Here is a 20939-nt window from a genome sequence, read left to right as displayed (position 1 = left end):
CTCGGGTAACACCTCTCCTATATGGCTGGACTGAACTAACTACGAGACGAGAAATCAGGGCAACCGGGACAAAGTCAGAAGAGGTATCGAGTTCGGAAAACACACAAATAAAAGCAGGGACCCGGTCGTTTCAAACCGTGATAAAAGATGTTTATTTCAAAATTACAGTCCTCTCCAAAGGCAGGGAGTTAATAAAGAACAAATTGGCAAAACGAATCCATAGTTGGGGTAGCACAAATTCCTTGCAGATCTTTCTTCCCTTTTGTCAGAAAGAAGGCGAGTCCCCTCTCGTGTGAGAAAACTCTTTCCTGAGCTAAATGCTCAACCCGCTGCCCCCCCCCGAGGGTTGCGAGCCCCAGAGAAGAGCTGTTTTGCAGAATCCTCCCCCTTCCACGCCTTAAAACCTCAACCGCACATCTTGAAACCATTGGCGTGCCTTCTCGTTGGATCCGATTACCCGAGGCACGCTGCACATCTGGATACAATTCAGCTTTAGGCGGGAGCAGCACGAGGAGAAAACCCAACGTTTGCACCAGAGGAGAAGGAAGCCCTGAAACCATCTGTTTCGCGCTCAACGTCCCTGCAATGCCCGTGGGGGTGTGGGGGCAGTAGGCTCCCTTCACGGCTATCCCGAACCCGACCTTCCCCAGCGCGGTTGGGCTTCATGGCTGCGCTGTGCTGCGCACGGATGGCGGCTCTTGAAATCCAACCCATCTGGAGGGCAGCTGGTTGGAGAAAGCTGATATAGGAGAACCCTGCACCCCTTGGGGAGCCCCTTCTAAGGCCACATCAAAAAACCTCCAGCAAGGAAGAGATGAGGCCGCTTGGAGCCCCCGGAAGAGCCCTGCGTTCTCTCTGTTTGATCAGAGTGGGAAACCAGCTGGTCGCCGGATGATGACCCTACTGTGGAATTTAAGCCGGGTTGCTCCATTGCGAGCCTCTGCATAAAAGGTGCCAGCTTTGGCGGAACGAGGGCTGGGACGCAGCCCAGAAGCATCTAATGCTTTGCTGGCATTAAGGCACTTGGAGGATTCCTGTCGGGGTCCAGACCCCCACAGTGACACTCAGTCCTTGCCCAGGAGCTGAAGACCCCCTCGGGGTAGCCCCACTCCACAGGTGCCAAGCAGTCCAGAAGGGGAACCGGTTTGCTCAGCATCTGCTCTTCTGTAACGCCCTCCTGTGCCCAGAAATCCAGCCCCCCCTTGTGCTCCCAAGTCCAAAGCGAGGAGTCCAGAAGACGCCCCCCACCTTAGAGGTCGGCCCGCCCAACTCGAGGAGTTTCCCCCGCAGGGGACCTGCCTACGAAGACACCTGCTGCCCATCTCCAGCCAGAACGGGCAATAGAGGAAACCCAGCTCAGACAACCCCTGGGCTGAAGGCACCCATTTCTGGGGGAGGGGGAGCCTAGCGTGGCACCTGCTTAACTCTGGAGCTCTGCCCTCTTCTAATTCGAAACGGAAAAGCTCACGAAAGGAAAGATGAAGCCGAGAGACAGGGCAAACTGCGCAGCCTTCTGAGGACAACCCCGCGCCGGACGCCGAGCGCCTTGCAGGGATCCAGCAGATCCCGGCCTCAAAGCCAGAAGGGCGTCTCACAAGCCCAAGGAGATACCAGCCCCATTCCCCCATCAAGGGGGCCATCTTGCACATACAAAAAATAACGCCTTTTCCCATCTGTTCCTGAGAGAGAGAGAGAGAGAGACAGAAAGATACAGCATTCCATTCATTTTCCCCTGAAATTTCCAGTGTTCTGCAAGGTTCCAAAAATAATTTCCCCAGCATATTTTACAAAACGCTGCGTGTCCGCGTGTCTGTGGCGAGGCTGGCGTTCGGTTGAGCGACAAAGAGGTTCTCCCTTTGGAAAAGTGGCAAAAGACCTTGAGCCCGGGCTCGGCTCTCCCCAAAGAAAGGGACGATGTGCGTATCAATCAGTACACGGAAAACGGGCGCGTGCCTCCCAAACACTTTCAGTCCGTGGGAGATGCAGCGGAAAAACCTCCTCGGCCAAGAGGTCATCCAGAGGCCCTTTCCAGCTAAGAGCGAGGGGGTTTAAGGGACCCCTGAAAAGGAGGCCTCCTTTTCCTTCTTATGCCAGAGGAAGCGGAGAACAGGGTGGTCCTGGTTGGGTCATGTTCTGGCGTCCCCTCTTTCCGTGGGGAGGAAAACTCACCAAACTTCACATTTCTGCGGCGGATTCATAGGGGAACCTGGCTTGCACTGGAAATGCTTGGAAAAATCCCTGGAATTGGAGACGGTCCCAATGACCCGGAAGCGGGAAGGGCTGTGCGAGTCGGTGATGAGTCCTTCGTGGGAGCTCTCCGGAGTGCGGACCGAACACCAGACCTGGGAAAGCGGGCGGGGGAGAGACCGGGCTCAGCGGGGAAGACTAAGGCAGGGGAAGGGGGGGTTGCTCAATCGGCCCGGGGGGGGGGCTAGAGAAGCCTTGTGCTTTAACAAGAGTGCCTCCGCCCCGCCACCAGGTCGAGGGCTGAACAGGAGGCCGTTCCCACCTGGGCAAAGCCCACGAAGAAGAGCTGCTCGTTGGTGAGGCCAAGTGCGGGCAGAGGTGGCTCCTCTCCGTTTTTCTTCACCCAGTTCCGATAGGCCTACGGGAAAGAAGAGGGCAGAGTGAGCCATGCCCACTGTGCTCCCGTGCCAGAAGCCGGGCAGGAGCTCCCCACTGGCTGGAGACAGGCCCCCCACGGGGGAGAGGAGAGGCCGTGCCCCCAGAAGTGCCCGGTTGAGGGCTGCCCCCTCCACTCACCCGGTAGGCAGCCTTCAGCCCCCCGTTGTCGGCAATGTTCTCCCCCAGGGTGTGTTTGCCGTTCACAGCCTCCCCGTTGATGGAGTAGTTGCCGTACTGCTCCACCAGGCACTCCGTGTGCTGCTTGAAGGCGTCCACCGAGGAGTTCTTCCACCACGGCCGCAGGTTGCCGTCCTTGTCGTACTCGCGTCCTGCCAGGCCGAGGGAGTAAACACCAACAAGGGCACCCGGACCGCCCCCTCTGGCTTGCCAGGAGAACCAGGCCTGCCAAGGTCGCCTGAAGGGATCTGCCACCCAGATCCTCCTTAGCGGCAGGGTAACAAAGGGTCACCAGCTTTCCTGCAAAGGCGCAACGAGGGCTCACCTTGATCGTCAAAGGCGTGCGTCAGTTCGTGACCCACAACGACTCCAATTCCGCCAAAATTGAGGGCCCTGTAAAAAAACCCAGAGCAACAGCTGTCACAACGCTGCCTGCACGATGCACCTTTCACCCTCTCAAATGCCCTTACATGCGCCTCCCATCTAAATCATTTTCTTTCATTTAGACACGGTTCAGTCCGCCCGTCACCCAGGCCCCAGGAGACGTCGGCTGAGGCGCCAGGATGTCACGGGACGTCCACCCCGATGCCTTTGGTCATCAAAAGGGGCAGCGGGTGCGGTTCCTGGAGGGGAGGGGACACGTCTGTCTTCTTCCCCGGGACCACAATCCTCTGTTGCCCATTGGGGGGCCATGTTAAAGGAGGGACTCCCCTCAGCTGTCCAGGCCCCGCCTCCCCCCACCCCTGGAGCCAAGAGACGCCTTCCTACTTGGGGTAATTCCGGGTATAGAACGGAGCCTGCAGAATTCCCGCCGGGAAGATGACCTCGTTCTTCGTGGGAGAATAATAAGCGTTCACGGTCGGGGGAGTCATGCTCCACCTGGGGAAGACAACAAAGCGAAGGGCAAGAGCAGGAGCAACGCAGACCAGGGGCCAGCCTGCGTGGCTCAGCTCTCCCCATAAGCTCCCTCCTCCCCATTCCCTTCTGGGTGGGCAGTTCTGAATTGCTCTCTCGCGCCACACACAGACCAGCAACGGCAACTCCGCGGTCCAGGCGTGGACCCCAAAACAGTTGCACCCGTGCCGAGGGGGCAGCAGCAGAGACCCTGCAGGTGTGCAACGTAGCAGCTGGTGCCAGAAGCACCTTCTGGTTCACCTGAGGACCTTGGTCCTGGGAAGGACGCTGACCCTTCCCCCTCGTGGCCTCCTGGAGAGCCAGCCGTGCCGGGCCGGTGGAGGAGCTTCCAGGATCTGGCTGGGGAAGATGGTTCTTGGGCGATTCCTACTCACTGGTCGCGGTTCGGAGGCTTGCGAAGCTGGTCGGCAGCCACTCGGGCAGAGAAGTTGAAGAACTGCATGACGTTCTCGTAGTACAGGTCGGGCACTGGCTCGTACTGCCGAGAGGGAGCCTCATCAGATCCAGCCGCCTGCCTAGTCGGGGTCCAGCCACGCAGCCCCCCCCCCCCCCCCCGCATGGCTGGAGTAACTTACGTCGTGGAACACCCTGTCCAGCTCTTTGGGATCCAGGATGAACTTGGGGTAGCCGATCATGTCGTAGATGGCGTCGGCCTTCTCCCTGGCCGACCGCCGAGTCTCCTCGTCCATCCACCGAAGGCTGGCCAGGCTCTCCTCCAGGGCCATTTTAATCTCCAGGATCATCTTCTCAGCCTGGCAGGAAGAGCAAGCTCAGGAGGCCCTCCCTCTGGCAGGGGACGCAGCCAGTCCGAGCTCCCCAGGGCAGCTGGAGAAGGACCCCGCAAAGGATGGCAGAGTCCGATCTGCGTTTCTGAAGTCGGACGAGCACGGCTGGTCTAGAAAGGGTGGGGGCGGTTCCCCAGGAAGGAAAGGGGAGGGGTCTACTTGCTCCTCCTGATGGGGAGCCCCGACCTGCTCGAGGGGAAGCCGGTGCCGCTGAATGGAGCCCCAGAGGCTGAGAGCTTGGGGTCCCCGCCCCGCCCCCCTTTCTAAGAGCCCTGCAGCTGCGGGGCTGGGGGAGAGGAGAAGACGTGCTTACGATCGCCTTGCTGTCTTCGGCAAATGTGGCCCTCACAAACATGGCGCCCAAGACAAAGCCCAGGCTGTTGTCCGTGTCGCTGATGCAGTACTTCCAACGCGGTACACAGGTCTGCAGAGGGAGGGGGTCCCGGTCACTGAGATCAGCTCTGCCCTCCAGCTGCCCTCTTGAGCACCAGGAGATGCCTGCTGGCCCTGCCACTAACAGCATGCCACCTAACGTGGGAGGAGCCCCTGTGCCCAGATCTGTTCTTTCCCTGGACCTGCTGCTTTTAATTGAGACAAGGGGGGTCTGGCTGGCTCACCTGCAGCGTTGCCAGGTGGTGCCCGAAGGGTGCCACTGCACCCACCCACCGGGAGAGGAAAAGGTGGGCGTGGCACTGGAGGTGCAAGAGCGGGCAGCAGAGGGCGCTCCAGAGCCACCAGCAGGAGCCATGGGAGGGATGGTCCTTCTGGCGAGCGCCCCCCAGGGACACGCCCTGCGCTCACCTTCTTCGACCCATACATGACTTCCAGGAACTTCTCCTCTGCGTCTTGGAATCGCTGGTCCAGGAAACTCGCCCCTTTCCTTACCAGATGCCAAATCATGTAGTTACGCAACACCCTGGGGCATCGAAAAAGGGCGAATGAGAGAGGCAGGGTCTTCGCCACCCAAGGGCCCCTCGAGCCCCGTGCCTCCCGCCCGGTTCACGTTTCTGGCTCCCAAGAAAGGGGTCCTGCCTGCCCTCACCGCTTGTCCGCATTCAGGATGAGAAGGGAGATGCGCTCGAGGTACTCCTTGGCGTAGACCACCACCGGCTCTGACTCGTTGATCTCCACCGGGTAGAAGATCTCCTTGAGCAACGCCATCCACTCAATGGCCGGAGCCAGGTCCTTTCGGGGCAGAAAAGAGGAGTGGGGAGAGAAGGAGGGAGAGCTCGGATCTTCAGAAGGATGCCCAGCGAAGGAACAGCCACCTCCCTCTTGAAAGCAAGGGCGGCCTTCCTGCCTTTCTTCCACACGCAACTTTGCAGCGAACACCTTCCGGAGGCAACTCTTGCTCCGTCACTGCCCGAAGCGCAGCTTTTATTTCTAAGCGCTTCAGCGGTGGGGGGGCAACCCCCAGGCAGGGCTATCTCAGAACTCGGGTTAGGACCCGGCTGCGCTTCGGGCAGGCCAGGAAGCTGCAGAAGTCCTCCTGGACGGCAGTTATGGAAGGACCGGCCTGTCCCGCTGCCGAGAAAAACCTGTCCATGGGTCCCCCACAGCTGAGGTGGGCTCCAGGGAGTCTGACTTTGCTTTTATGTCTTTTTAAGACTCGTCTTTAGGCAACGTATCCGAGAGAGCTGGGGGCCACCAGCCCCGTTTGCAAGGCTGTTTGGCAAACTTTTCCACCCCAAGGAATGGCGCCGGAGTTCTTCGCACCCTTTCCGAGGGACCCAAGAGCAACTGGGCGCAGGGTTGATGGCGGGTCCCCCCAGAGCCCCAGCCCCCCAGCCTCACCTTGAGCTCCCCGGCAGTTATTTTGTGGTAGATCACTTCCTCATCCCGGCGCTTCTCCTGGGGGGTGGTAATGTTGGCCAAGGTGGTCTCAAAGTCCAGGATTTCCTGCATCTGCTGCCGAGTGGCTGCCTCCTCCCCTCCGCCGACCAGCAGGCCCAGCTGGACCATGAAGTTCAAGTATGCGGCCAGCACCTGCAGGACCGAGGAAAGGGGCGCTGTGTTGGCTCGGCCGAGGAAAGACGCTGCAGGCGGGCAGGAGAAGCCGTGCCCAGCCATCTTGGTGGGACGCCTCAGTCCCGCTCACACCCGGCTGTTCTCACAAAGGCCTTGTAACACGCGCAGCATGAGCGGCTGAGATCCAGCAGCGTCCGAGGATACACTGAGCAGGAGGCGGCTGTGCCCGCCACAATTCAGAGAGTGGGGGTGTCTTTGAGCCGGGCAAGGAGACGGGCACTCACTTTCTCGTTCTGGGTTTTGTTGAGATAGTAATCCCTGGATGGCAGACCCAGCCCCGACTGGTCGATCTGGAAGAGAGCAGCGAGAGAGGGGTGACCGTGGGCAGCAGGGCAGGGCAGGGCAGGGCAGGGCAGGCAGGCGGTTTGGGGAGGGCCCCCCACCTGGATGATGTTACTACTGGAATTCTTTGAGTCGGCGCTCACGTAGATGGAGAAGAAGGGGGTGAGGTGGTGGCGGGCGACCAGCTCCAGCAGCGTCTGGTTGAAGCTGTCCGAGGCGTCACTGACGTTCCAGCCTCCGAGCTGGGGGGCAGGGGGAGAGAAAGAAAAGCCCCTCCAGGTTAAGCACGAAGCCAGCGGCTGTCTCCCGAAACACAAGAACGCGGCAAAACGCCACCCAGATGAGCTTTCTCGTCGCCCGCGCCGAAAAATACTAAGGTGTGAGACTTCGCCCCAGAATGACTGGAAACTTCCCACAGAGCCTCCATTGCCGAGTTATTCTTGACTTGGCAGACGCACGTCTGAGTTGGCAGTGGCTTTTTGGCTATGCTTCCCAACGCTCCGAACCCGACCAGCCAGGGCCGGCTGAGAGTTCTGGGAGCTGTAGTCCAAGGCATCCCAACATGAGGTGGAGGAACCCGCTGCTTCTGCCCCCGCGAGGCCTCCATTCTGCGGGCCAAGCGAGACCTTTGCTCCGAGCCCCCCGGTCCCGCTACCTTCTGGACCTGATCCACCAGCGGCTTGGCCTGCAGCTCCTCGATTCTGCTCTCGTTCATGCAGGACCGGTAATAGCGCTGCACTTTCCGTTCGGCCTCACTCAGTGCCGGGGCCGTGGTGTTCTCTGCCGAGAGGAAACACCCGGTGACCCCTTTCCAGCCTGCCACAGCCAGCTGGGCCCCCTCCTGCCCCCCGGGTCCTTCCCCACAGCACCGACTGTGACCCAGCAGGGCTCCTTCCAGCCCCCTTTCCACCCCACCCTCCCAACATCTGGGATCTGTTTGAGGCTCAGCTGGAGAGAAACCAGAATCTTCCCCTCATTCACGGGGAGGCCTCTCTCGAGGGGCTTCTCCCCCCACAGAGCTTGGGAGGAGACCCTGCAGAGCCCCCGCCCCGGCTTTGAAAGCTTTGCTATGGATTATTCATGGAGGGGAGGAGAAGGCGCTCCCGTTGGAGGAGCAAACTGCCAAAGAGAAACATCTGGCTGGGGAAACAGGGAAAAACAGGGTGGGGGGGACCAGCTTTTCAGAGGCCCAGACAGACCAACAGGCCAGAAGCCGGTTTGGGCTGGGAACAGGAAGAGAAGTGAAAAGCTGCGGAAAGGCAGGGAGGACCCCTCCCAGTTCTACCAGGGTCCCTGGCCTTCTCAAGTGCTGCGCTCCAAGGACCCACAAAGATGGGGAGCATGAAACTCTCCCCCAACCTCCAAGGAGGGGTGGGTCTGACACACCCCTCACCCCTGCCCCCTTCAGCCCAAGGCTGGAGGCTCTGCCTCCTTCACTCCCCCAAAGGCTGGAGGCCCCCAGAGAGCAGGGCGAGGAAAAGCAGCAGTGTCCCCTTGCGAGCCCCGCTGCAGGAAGAGGGGACCGTCCCCAGCCGAGGTCCACCCACCCAGGAGGATCTTGAGGGCCGCCTGGTTGTGCTCCCAAAGCTTGTTGAAGGTCCCCCAGCGGGAGTGGCCATCTGGGATGGGGTTGCTTTTGATCCAGCCACCGCAGGCGTAGCTGAAGAAGTCTTTGCAGGGGTCCACAGTCCGGTCCAGCGAGCTCAGGATGGAGCTGGACACCGAGATGCAGGCTTCGGTCAGACAGGGCCCTGAGAGGAGGAAGAGGGGACCGGCGGTCAAAGCAGGGCGGAGGCGGGGGAAGGCCTGCCAGGAGGGGGACGGCACATGGCTGGCCGGGGGCAGCCAAGGCGGACAGCCCAGCGGACTCACGCGTTTGGTACTGGAAGAGCAGGACGGATAGACAGGCCAGGAGGCCGAGGAAGAGAACCACCACCAGGGCCAGGAGACGCTTCTCAACCTGGGTCCGCTGCGCCCAGCAGCCCTTGCTACCTCCTGGCCCACGGAAGTTCACCTGGGGGAGAAGAAAGGAGAAGACGTCAAGGGGGGGAGTTCAAGGCCCTTAAGGAGGTGGGCTTGCGACCCAGGAAGCCCTCTGCCAGAAGGGGGTCCGCTGCCCTCCCTCCTAAACTGCCAACAGCCTGTTCTCACCTGGACCCCGTTGGGGTAGATCTCTCCCTCCAGGGAGTCCACCAGCTCCTCTTCGTCCAGGGTGGCTCGCTTGTACGTGGACATCTGACAAGGGCAGAAGAAGGAAGTCAGCACCTCCATGTCCCCGTCCCCCAGATCCTGCTCTTGCGCCCCACCTGGGCCCACAGGTCCTCTTGGGGTGGAACACATACCGCCGGGCTGTTGGATGGAGGCCACAGCCAGAGAGCCAAAAGCCACCAGTTCACCTGCGGCAGAGGACAGGTGGGCCCGCAGCCTCCTCCTGGGAAGCCAGGGGAGAGGGGGGAAGCCCCGGGCAACGTGTGGGGATCTGTTCCCGGGTTGCAAGGTCTTCCCACAGCTCTGCGATTAAGACTGTTAGGAGCAATATACCTCGAAACACTTAAGCCCAACTGCAAACCAGCCCGCCCCTCCCGTCAAAGGGGGGTATGTACTTTCTTCCTCGCCTTAGGTCCCCTCCGCAGCACACATGGCCAACACACCCGGGACCTCCCTCCCCCTGGTTGCTGGAGAGGGATCGACTTTCCGCAAAGGAAGGGCTGGCACGGGAGCCCCAAAACAGGAAGCCCATTGAGGCAGGCGGATACCCGGGGTTTGTGAAGCCACATTCCTCTCTGGACATGCTCTTCCTGGCAAGCCTGGCCCACAGTCGCTCCTCGGCTCCTGCCTGCCCTCCTCCCCTCTGCAGTCAGAGCAAGGCTGGCCCTGCCTGCCCGCTCGCCCACTGCAGATGCCCGTCGCCCAGAGACGGAGGCACAGCCAGACCTCTCAGTGCCAATCCGAGGGGCAAATGGCAGCCCCAACCCTTGAGCTGAATCAGAGGCTCCGCCGTGGTGGGGGCCTCAGTTGCCCAAGGCCAGGCCAGCCTCGACCCAGCGCTGCTCCCACCCCACTGGCCCCCAGCCCCACAGCCCCGGTTAGGCCCAGAGCCGCCAAAAGGGGCAACGCTGGCAGAAAGCCGAAGTGCCGCTTCCCCAGTGGCCCCCAGCCACCTTCTCCCTGCTGGCAGGGCTCGCTGGGAGCCCAAGGAAATCAGAGTCCCCCCCATGGCACCCCCCTCCATCTCCCCAGGCGAGCCTCTCAAGCTCGCCGGCTCCTGGCGCAGCGTCAGACGGGCTTATCTGTCCTCCTCGGCTTCCTGTTGCAGGGCCGGTTGCGCCTGGGGCTGGTACAAAGCAGCCCGTCTCCAAGGCCGGCACTCGAGAGGCACCGTCTGCCCAGGCCTGCTTTTTTCCCGCTTGGAGCCACCCAGCCCCAAAACGCCACCCTGCAGCCTCCCCGGCCCCACGCTCTGGGGGTGCAGCCCGAGGGGGCCGGCGACACCGATGCCCGCCCTGTCCCGTTACTTGCTTTCAGGGCTCAGAAGAGTTGCAAAGGGCAGGGAGGGAAGAAAAGAAGCCAGCCCCAGCCCCCAGCCAAAAAGGAAGCCCAGCTAAAGCACACTTCCACCAACCCCCTTCGCCCACTCACCCCTCTCCTCTCCTCTCCTCCCATGCCCTCCTACTTCTGCTCCCTGTCTTCGCACGCTGCCTTGCATTCGCTGAAACTTCCCATCTCTGCGCCCAAGGAGGGAAATGAACGCTTCCCTTCCATGCCCGTTTCTCCCAAGACTCATCCTTGGCGCTGCCAACCATATTCCGCCCCACATTCCGAACCCCTCACCACTCTTGCATCCTTCGTGGATTCTCTCAATCTTCTACGACCGACAATGAACTCCATGATATTTTTTCACCCCTTCCTTTCTCCTACTCGCGAGTGAACAGTCCCGTGCTTGAATCCCCCATTCAATCCCCCTTCTCCAAGCAGGCGCTGCCCAACAGTCACCCTTCTCTGCCCGACCGTCGCATTTTCCTCCCCATTCACGCCTCCTAACAGAATGGCCTTCTCCCTGGGCCCGTTCATTCAAAACATCGCACGATTTTGCCCCAAACTCATCCCCGGCTCTTCTATCCCCGCTATTCACCGGAGCAGAACGTGCAACCACTTCCCACCTGTGGGATCCTGCCACAATTGGGAAGGCGCTGATTCATGCTTTCTGACACACATCTCAGCCCTTTCGCTCATCAGCAAACGCACAACTTCGGTGCCACTCCACCAGAGCAGGGCACCTTCGCGTAGATCTGCCCAGCCTTTCCCCTGACAGACAAGAGATCTCTTTCCCTTTCATTCACTAACCCGTGTGCTTTGCCATTCATTCTCCTCCTTCCCATGTGTCCTCCCCAGGTGGCCTGGAAACACTGGGCATTTGGGTACATTTTGGCCCTGGCTTTATGCCAGATTTGTACGCCAACCCAACTATGGCCACATCCCGCTAACTCAGAGGTACATCCATGTACCGACACACACTCGAGATGCAACACGCTCCCAGAGGGCTGTTCTAGCTGGAAGAGACAGCGGCTCAGGTGGGTCTTTGAAGAAGACTGGACGTGGCAGAGGTCTGATGAAGCCTCCTTATCAGGAGCAGTATACCTCTCAGCGCCCAAGACAACCCTAACTCTTCCGGGTTCTGCACGAGACCATGATCTGCTCCTTAATAAGCCCCAGCTGGCTCAGGGCGATGCATAGACCAGCCTGGAGAACTGCAGGCTGAAATTCTCCCTGGAAAGCTCTCAGGCTTTCTAGAGACAGACCTCCAGGCGGGCTGCCTGCGGGAGGAGAGATGCTCCCTTCCCACGAGAGGAAGAACAGCCGCAGGCCTTCCGGGGTCTCGTAGTCGCCCTGCCCCACGCTAGGAGCTTCCCAGTGGGGGTCCTGCTTGGCTGTGCCGGATGCGAAACAGCCCCCCCCCCCCCGCGGCTCTTCCCAGGAACCAGCCCGCAAAGCTTGTTTACAGGGAGGCCTTTCCAATCCCTGCCCTCACCACTTCCGCGAGTCAGGCCAGGCGGCTGGGTGACTCCAGGGCCACCTCCCTTCCGTCCCCATTCCTTCCGCAAGGGAAGGGCGAATGCTTCCCCCCCGGCCATATGCTACCTGCTCCGGCTGCCTGGAGAAAACTAAACTCGGTCAGCGAACGAGGCAAACGCACGCAACCGTCCCGCGTTCGAGAGACAAGGGGAGCCAAGCGAAGGTGGGGCGGGGCGGGGCTGGGCAGGGTCAGAGAAGTGTTTGCCCTTGGCCACGGGAGATGCCCGCCTTCTGGGGCGCCCTCAGCCCAAGGCCTTTCAGGGCTCAGCGGGCAGAGATGGCAAGGCCATGCCATGCTCCCCTCTGGTTCGAGATGGCCATGCTTTGTGCCAGAGGAGACCTTCCCTGCCCACGGCAGCGTTATGCGCACCCTGACCGTTAGCGGGGCGGCGAAACGGCTTCTGGTTGCACCTCACCAGCCAATCTGCACCGCCGGTGGATCTTCTTACAGGGTAAACAAGGCAGGAATGCTGCTTGGGCAAGAACAGCTAGAACGCCTGACTCTAGCCAGAGCGTCAAGGGAGGCCCCACCATCCCTTGGAGCAGCCGGCCCTCCCGTCACCACCACACACGCCCCCCCGACACCCAAATAACCCCCCCTGGAAGACAGTGGAAACGGGCTGCCAGGAAAAACGGGTGCATCAGATTCTCCCCCAGTAGGGCTGGCCCCCCCTGGAAATTTCCAGATTTATCCAAGTCCATCCGTGACACGCTCACCACGAGGGCCCCTAAAGTTGTAATGTTTTTCCCCAAAGCATCTTCCTCTGACCGCTACTCCCGTGCGTGGCATTTGTGTGACTCTGCACCTCCCACTCGGTCAGATTGGAGCCCGTAAAGCAGTGTTTCTCAGTCTCGGCGGCTTTAAGACGTGTGGACTCCAACTCCCAGAATTCCCCAGTCAGCAGGGTGGCCAGGGAACTCTGGGAGTTGAAGTCCACGCTGTTATAAAGGGAGAGCAAGCTACAGGCCGTCAAGGGCACGCCACTCCACCATTCCAGGAAGGCAGGAACAAACTAGATCTGTGCTCACAAACACACATGGGGACGGGGGGGGGTGTCGGGGAGGAGGCAAAAGCACAACCTGCTTCTCACCATCTCCTGGGGGGGGACGAACCCAGTTCGCCCAGCTGAACTGTCTGGGCCAGGCTTTCCCACCCCCTCCCCAGCCCCTGCCAGGCACCTCGCCCGGCTGCCCCTTCCAAATTAAAGACACGCTGGAGACGCCCGCCGGGTGTTCCTGATGGGCCTCCAGTCTCCGCTTCCCCCTCCAGCCCCTGAAACAAGGGGAATGCGACTTCTGACCCCAAAGAGGCCCTCCTGCTGGGAGCAAGGAATGTGGGGGTCAAGGGGCCCTGCCTCTTCCCCCGGGGGAACACGCTGCCCCTCGCAAGAGCCACCACCGGCACTCGTCAAGGGCGCCCCAGCGCAGCAGCCCTTGGCGTGCCTTCTCGGTTTAGGAAACCCAGTGCCACCCCCTTTCTAGCAGGACCCTAACGGCCGAGCAGGACGCAAACTGAAACACTGAAATTGCTACCACGGGTTGCCCCATCAACATGCCAAAGCTTGCAACAAGCCTGCCCCCTGCGGACCCTCTCCAAAGCGTTTTGCTCACGACCGCCGCTTCAATGCCGCCTATGCTACCCCACCCTCCTCTCCAAGGGACCCCCAAGAACAGGGGCTGACCACACGCCCCAGGAGTGGCAGGGTCTCCCGAGCCCGCTTTAGCTCTTTCTCAAATGCGTGCCCGTCCCTTCACACTTTAAAGGGTAACCGAGATCCCGCTGCTAAAGAATAAAACCTGTATCTGTGAGTTGCTTTTGTTTATAAAAACGCCGCCCGAAGTTACTCTGCAATTTGCTCCTCTCGTTAAAAGGTACGGCCTTCTGTGCCCGAGCCAGCATCAGCTTCTCACAAGGGCCCCTGCCCGGCTCCACCTGCCGCCTTGGGGCCGAGGGAGGGGAGACTCCGTTCTCGGTGAACGCAAAAGCCGAGCCCTCTCCCGTGGGTTAGGACTCCAGCGCCCAGAAGCCCCAGCCACCTGATTCTCCCACTCCTGCCAGCACCGTCCGGAAACGCCCACCCTGTCGTGAGAGAGCCTCTATCGCCCCGCAGCATCCTCCGCACCTCAGAGATTCAGCCAGCGCCTTCCTAGCCCCACAAACTCCTGGCAAGAAAGACGCTGCGCCAAAAGGGAGATTTCCATGGGAAGTGGCCCTGTACCGTCTCAGGACAGGCCTCGCCCACCGGCAGGGCTCCGGCCAGCATCTCACCTATCCTCGCCCTGACCCTCCATAGCCCCGGGAAATGGCAGCCGGCCAGACAGACCACCCCCTCGCTATCCAACCAAAGCCAGGGGACTCTGCAGAGGGGCCCCCAGAAGACCGGCTTCCCGGCGGCCAGGAGGTCAGCGGAGGAACAGCGGGTGCAGCCGAGGATCGCCCTCACCTGCAGGCTCGTTTGTGGGGCTCCGGCCCCACAGGGTCTTTCCTGCCTCCCCCAGAAAGGACAGATCCGGTTCAGCTGGAAACCCAACCAACCTCTTCAGCATCCCGAAACGGGGAGTGTGGGCCCCGTGACTCCGAGCGCACAGCCGTGAGGGAAACTGGACGACGAGGCCCAGGGGCGTTCCTGGGATTGAATCACTTCCTGTCCGGATTTCTCGCTCCGGCCGGAGAACAGGCTGCTCGGCTCCCATTGCAACATGCCGGCGGGGCTCCATTCCATCTGGACCAGCTCCCTTTCCCAGCTCTGTGGGGGAGGCAGCCCGGGCGTCCTTTTCTGTCATTGCGCAAGAGGAAATGCTCTCTGCAACCTGGTGGAGCCAGGACGACCAGCAGAAGATGCATGGCCCCGGCGTTACACCGCATCCCCGGGACTGACGCATGGCCCCAGCAAAGCGAGGGCCCAGCTGCCCGTGGGTTGAGAAGGGGCTGGAGCACCGGCCGGGTGCAGCCACCTGCCCTGAAAATAAAGCAAGTGAGGCGAGGAACTGGGCGGAATGCGTACTCCTGTGGGTGGGCAGAGTTAAAATGTGGAATTCCTCCCCACGAGATGTGAGAGAAGAGCCATGTGGCTACGGACGAGAGGGTGAGCTGAAGTCTACCACACAGGGACCTCTCCCTGCCCCCTGCCCCAAAGCAGCAAGATGCCTGTAGAGTAACATCCCGTGCCAAAGGCCGGATCCACAGTTCCTCAATGCCCGCAGGATGGCTAAGGAGGCAGTTCTTAACAGCTCTGCCCGCCTCTTTCTGCCCACGAGGAGACTTAGCCACCTTGCCCAACGCTTCCCAAAACTAAATTCTGATGTTATCTTTGCAATCCTACCAAAACACGCCCTGGCTCCCCTCGCCCAAAGGATCTCCCCTCGCCCAAAGGATCTCTAACTGATCCCAAAGGGATCCCCTCCTCTGGATCTCAACAAGCTCAGCGTCTCCCCAAGACGGAAAGGGGCCCCACCTTGATTCGGGCAAGACACCCCAATCCTCCCTCTCTGCCAGCTCGTCTGGGCCCAGGCTCTGGGCTTCCAGGAGCTCCGAAGGCTGCGCAGGCCCCGGAGCCCCCCTTGGCGCCTGCCTTCCTTCCTGTGGGCTGCCCGGGTCAGGCGCCAAGGCTCGGCTCGAGACGCCGAAGCAGCCCTCGCGCAGGCGAAGCCCCGTGCCACCCACCCGGCTCACAGCCAGGCCCAGAGCAGCACGCAAAGGCTGTGCCCACGAGAGCCAAACCAAGCAGGCCTGCGCAGGACCAGGAGCGCTGGAGGGGAAGGCCTGTGGAGCCCTGCCTTCTCCGGCCGCCCACCAGAGAAACGCAGAGGGAACAAAAGGCAGGCCAGTCAGTCGTCTTGGCGCTGGGAGGAGCGATCTGGTGCGGCTGCCTCCCCTGGTGGGGCCTGGTCTTCCTGATCCCACCTTCTTTCAGCTTCTGGAAGCAGGATGACCACAGCTCCCCCCCAGAGCCGGGAACAGGAGCCCACGCCACCTCAACTGACCGGCAGCTTTTGCGGAAAGGAAACGGCAGGCCCCCGGAGGTTCCCAGCACCAGCGTCGCTGCCAGCCCCCCTCGGAAGGCAGAAACGGGCAAAACGACCTGATCTAGTCGCAAAGGCCGCCCAGACGGGACAGACGCTTTTCACGTCCAGCACCCTTTTTGCCAAACAGGGAAAGGGGAGATAGGGGGCTATCTCCCCCCGGTCCAAGCCCCACTCAAGCGTTCACGTTGCTGTGGCTGAGTTGGCTCCTATCGATGCAGCAAAGTTGTATTACTTCTTGGGGCTGCTTCCTAACCTTTAAAGAGGTGAAAAGGGGCCATTCGGGCTGGCCAAGGGAACCCCCGCCCTTGGGATTTCCCAAGGTGCAGCTCTGCTGGGGTCCCTCCCTCGATTCACCCAGGAAGGCCCCTCCGCCCGCCCTCCCTGCCACCTCTCTCCAGAGACCCCGGGCAGGAAAGCCCTCCCACTCCCTCTCTCTTTCCAAGGGCCTGGCAGTGCCATCCGTTGCGGGCCGGAGCACACGACCAGCTTCCACGCTCTGTGGCCCTCCTCCTGCAACGCTCGCAGGAGTTTGCTGCCAGCATAAATCCAAACGGAAGCTGCCTCTGCTCTAGAGACCGTCAACGGGAAGCCCCGGTGGTCTCCGCGCTCCGGACACAACCGCTAGGAAAGCCTAACGGCAGGGGCTCCGGCTGGCAGAAGGCCTGAGAAGAAGCCGTCTCCCGCCCCACTCAGGGCGGGCAGCGGAAGATGCTCCCAGCGCACCTGGGCGCTCGGAAGGGCCAAGCCGAGGACGGCACGGGGCTTCCCTGGGCCTTCCTGTCCCGGCCCCTCGGATGGGCCCCATCTCCAGCCAGGGAAGCAGCTGCTCACCGGCTGTGTTTACTGCCTTGGCGGTCAGATCCCACCCCCCAACCGACGTTCTGCCTTTCCTGGCACAACGTGAGCGGACGTCAACCGACTGCGTCAGCGATCAAGAGGACGGGTCCCTCCGGGTTCGCCGCTGCGGCCCTCCCAGCTTTTTCCACACGGCTCGTCTCGTCTCCCCTCCTCCTGGGAAGCAGCGGCCGCCAGGAGGAAACGAGTCCTGGCGAGGGCCGGCCGAGGCAGGGAGGCCGACGCGCCCGGCCCCCTCCGCCGCTCCTAGCCGGGAGCAAAGGTCACGAAGGCGGCCTGTTCCCCTGCGAGAAAAGGGCTGGGAGGGAAGGGGGTGGCCTCAGCGTTCGCCCTCTCCTAAGAGTGCCGGTCCGGCCAGGCACGCGAGGCCAGGCTGGGCAGATGTTGGCCCGTGCCCGGGGCCCAAGGGCGCTGCTCGCTCTGGCTTGCGAGCCTCCCACCCGAGGCAGCCCTCGCTGGATGGACAGACGGGCACACCTTCGGGTCCAGCAGCACAGGGTGGCCGCAGGGGGCCAGTCCCGGGGGGAGAAGTGGGTCTTTTGACAGGCAAGGGGCAGCCAGCGTGCCCTTCCGAAAATATTGACGCTGACTGGCCACAGGGGGAACAATCAGTGAGAAAGCTGCGGCCCAGTAAACCAAACTGTTTCTATCCACTGACCGTACAGAGAGCGCAACGGCTGGGTGCTGACTTAGTAGGAAAGGATAAATGATAATAAGGTCACACAAACGGGTTTATCAAACAGTCCAAGTTGTGCTGCAGTTTACGCTGTGCCCCCCCCCCGTCTCCCCCTCTGCACCCACCAGGTCAGGCGCAGGCCGCTGGCAAACCCTCCGGGGGCTCGCTCTCGCCGATACGCACCCTCGGAGGTAGACTGCGCCTGAAGCAGGGACCCCCACTGAATCCCGGCACTGCGGACGGGGCGGGAGGCGGAGGCGCCGGCCTCCGGTGGGGCTGGAGCCCCCTCCCTCTGCCCCAAACTCAATCCCGCCGCTCAGGGCCGAGGGGGGGCCAGTCAGCAAGAAGCGCCTGGGGGGAGGCTTGCCTAGAAAGGGGAGCAGCTGAGGGGCCCCAGGGAGGGACGGAGGGAACCCGACGCCGGGCTCGGTCACGGCAGGGGGGCAGGGCAGCCCCCCGCGCCGGCTTCATCCCACCCTCCGCCGGGGCGCGGCGGTCGGAGGCCGGGGCCTCGGGGGGCGTCATCCGCGAGGCGGCGGCGGCGGCGGCGGCGGCGGGGGCGGCGGGGCTCCCTCCCCCCTCCCCTCCCCTCCCCTCCCCCGCGGTCCCCGCGCCGGGCCGAGGCAGGCGGCGACCCCCGCCCAGACGCCCGCGGCCGCGCCTCAGGCCGCGAGGGCGCCGAGCATGTGCGGCTCCGCCCCGGCCCCCCCGCGCTTCCCCGCCGCCCGGAGACGCGCCGCGCCGGCGACGGAGAGGCCGCCTCCCCGGGCGCCGGCAGCCGCGGGCCCGCTCCGCGGAGGCGCTCGCCGGCTGCGCCGCGCTCGCTGAGGACTAGCCGCGTGGAGGGGCCGCGGGCTCCGGCGCGAGAGCGGGGCGCGGCATCCCTGCCCGGGCGCGCCTTCCTTCCTTCCGCCCGACTCACCATGGCCGCCGCCGCCGCCGCCCGCCTCGCCTCGCCTCTCCGCGCCGCCTGGGTCAGCCTGCGGGGCGGCCGCGGCGCTTCCCGAGGACGCCGCCGCGGAGCAGCCGAGCGGCGCGGGCGCGGCCCAATCGCAGCCGCGCAGCGGGACACACCTGGTCCCGCGCGGCCAATCCGCGGCGCCGGGGCGGGACTTCTGCGGCGGGAGGGGAGCCGGGCGGCCGCCGGTGCCCAGGTGCGCGGAGGGGCTCACCTGGCGGGGCGGGGCGCGCGCGCCGCTGTCCGGGGCTTCGGCCCGGCCGAGGCGGCCTGGACCCCGCGCGCCCCCAGCCCCGACCCGGCTGCTGTTAGTCGGGGGAGGGGCCGGCCGGAGCCTCCCCCTCCTGTGCGTGCGAGGTGCCCGGCGTTTGCGTCAGCGCCCGGACCCCCATCGGCAGGAAACGGTCCCTCCCCCGCCGCCGCTGCCAACGGGTGCCGGGACGGCCTCCGGCCTGGCCTCAGCCCAGGCAGGTCAACGGGCCAGCCGCCCGCTCTGCCGCCAGCGGTGCTCGCCCTCCGGCCCGCAAGGGGAGCTGGAGCGGTGCCAAGGGGGCTCGGCGGGCTGGCACCAAGTCAGATAATGTAAACCCTCTGTGCAAGGAACTCAGGATGGCCCGCGCTGGCCCACCAAGGCTGGATTAAGCGCGTCCTGGGGCTGCAGAAGCCGGGCGAGGCCGCCGGGCCCTCCGCCTGACCTGCGCGGGGCGCAGCGCAGCGCAGCGCAGCAGCCGCTGAGCGAGCCGGCCCCGGGACAAGCCGCCGGGGCGCCCGCCCGCCCCGCCATCCCAAGGCTTGGTCCTCCACCCAGATTCCCTCTGCCTTTCGCTCTGAAACGCTCCCCTTTCCCTGAAACAGTTCGACTTTATTGGCATCCTGGAAGCCTCAGGAAGTTGCGCAACACCCGCCCACCATTCTGTGAGGAGGGGCCCAGTGCTGGGAAGCGGGCTGGGAAAACCCCCTGCTTGGGCCATGAAGGCTCCCAAAAGGGGCTCGCTCGCTTGCTCACTCGCTCGCCTTCCCAGGCCTAAGGGGGTTTCTGGGGGATGGGAGCAGAGGCAGAGGCAGAGGCAGAGCCTTCCTTAGCGGGGGGGGGGGCAACGGGGGCAACGGGGCCTCCCGCCTTCTTGCGTCCAGCTTAACTGCCCCCCACTCACCCACCCACCCAGATCTCTTCCTACTGCTAACAAAAACACAGCTGAGGTTTGCACCTCTGGCAGTTTCTGGGGAAGCGGGAACCGGCTGTGCCATCCAGCATCCGAGATGGTCTTTCCTGGCCAAACAGAGACCTGCTGGGGGTTGACCTGGGAGCTCCTTGCCCAATTCCTACCACCGCCCACGCACCGGTGAGCCATTTGTTGCCAAGGAGGCACTGGCAGGCCCCCACAGGGCCTTCGAAATCAGGATCCCCACGCTGGAGCTGCCGTCAAGGATGATGGGAGACGCAGTCACAGCCTGGTCTCAAAGGCCAGTGAAACTTCTCGCAGACTGGAGGGGCCCGTCTCTGCCTGGCCCAGCCCCCGGCTCCTCCTGAGCGGCAGGGAGGAACTGCCAGCCCTTAAATGTGGCCCCAGGACCGCCTCCCCGCCAGTTGGGACGCCCCTTGCTCCTGGGCGCTGGCACAGCTCCAGCCGGCCCTGACCCAGTGGCACAATATCCACAAACTCACCCAAAGCACAAGCCTTGCCTCGCTTTTCACATCTGCCCCCTATTCCAGGACCCAGATGCTCAAACACAGAGGCGAGCTGGCCAGAGCCGCAGGGGGGGGGGGCGGAGAGCCTGGGTCTTCGGGATGGCTGCAAAGACAAACCCTGCAGGAAACTCAAGCCAAGGATGTTTTGAAGCTCGTTCAGACAGATGCAGAGGGACCTCCACGATCTTTTTCCACGCCTGGCAGATAGGCAAGCATTCTCCTTTCTGCGTGGTGCCATTTCCCACCCAAGCGCATCGCCTGGGTGCTCCGGGGGTCTCCCGGATGGCCGCCTTGGCGGGGCTGGGCGAGGAGAACCCTTCTGGATCCCCACCTCGGGTCTGTCCCAGGAAGCAGGAATGGCCGCTGCAGAGGAAGCGGTTCACGGCTGTGTGTGCGCGCGCGTGTGTGTGTGTTGAAAGAGGACACAGCTGTTGTTTTCTTACCGGGCTAATGTTTAGCTTGCTCTTGTTTTTACAGCTTATGCAGCCGCAGGCTGGCATTTTCTCCATTCCAGACTGGCAACTTCTGACCGTTTCCTTGAAGCAGGGGGGGCGAGCGCGCGCATGCCTGAAGCAGGGCTACCACTGGAGGGCCAAAGTTGGGCAGCTGTCACGCCCCCTGTGCCCGGGAGCTCCTGGCATCTTTCCAACCCTTGGCAAACACGCCCCACAGCGCTCGGGAAGGTGGCGCGGGGAGGACTGCTACGGGCAGGATCAGATGCCCAGGCGGCCACCTGCTGCCGCTCTTCCCAGGAGGCATTTCCCACCAAGGGGGCACCAAGGGTCCAAAGTCCCGCAGCACCGGAAGTCCCGGTCCCTCACACGCAGCAGCCCGCAAGTGAGCCCGCGA

The 20939-nt window shown here is 62.8% G+C and overlaps 1 protein-coding gene across 7 annotated transcripts; it reads right to left on the bottom strand.

Annotated features, from left to right (window-relative positions):
- Positions 1-128: 128 nt before the first annotated feature.
- On the bottom strand, positions 129-20397 carry ECE1 (endothelin converting enzyme 1). Of its 7 annotated transcripts, none has more exons than XM_088136915.1 (18): positions 20067-20397; positions 8964-9047; positions 8685-8826; positions 8360-8563; positions 7468-7592; positions 6914-7054; positions 6755-6820; positions 6297-6488; positions 5545-5687; positions 5304-5418; positions 4816-4926; positions 4293-4469; positions 4092-4195; positions 3571-3681; positions 3128-3195; positions 2764-2954; positions 2510-2605; positions 129-2342 (listed from the first exon to the last, which is right to left on the bottom strand). In XM_088136915.1, the coding sequence occupies exons 2-18, from the start codon at positions 9045-9047 to the stop codon at positions 2166-2168; spliced, it is 2247 nt and encodes a 748-aa protein (XP_087993041.1). In that variant the 5' UTR covers positions 20067-20397; the 3' UTR covers positions 129-2165. The 7 variants fall into 7 exon arrangements, with proteins under 7 accessions (XP_087993041.1, XP_087993043.1, XP_087993042.1 ...); XM_088136917.1 differs by lacking the exon at positions 20067-20397 and adding an exon at positions 18365-18520; XM_088136916.1 differs by lacking the exon at positions 20067-20397 and adding an exon at positions 17568-17937.
- Between the last annotated feature and the right edge of the window lie 542 nt (positions 20398-20939).

Source organism: Python bivittatus, unplaced genomic scaffold (assembly GCF_059951505.1).
Source record: "Python bivittatus isolate LINGU-HERP-01145 unplaced genomic scaffold, Pbiv_v1 ctg000090_np1212, whole genome shotgun sequence".
In the NCBI taxonomy this organism is placed as follows: Eukaryota; Metazoa; Chordata; class Lepidosauria; order Squamata; family Pythonidae; genus Python; species Python bivittatus.
This window is presented reverse-complemented; position numbering and strand designations above follow the sequence as displayed.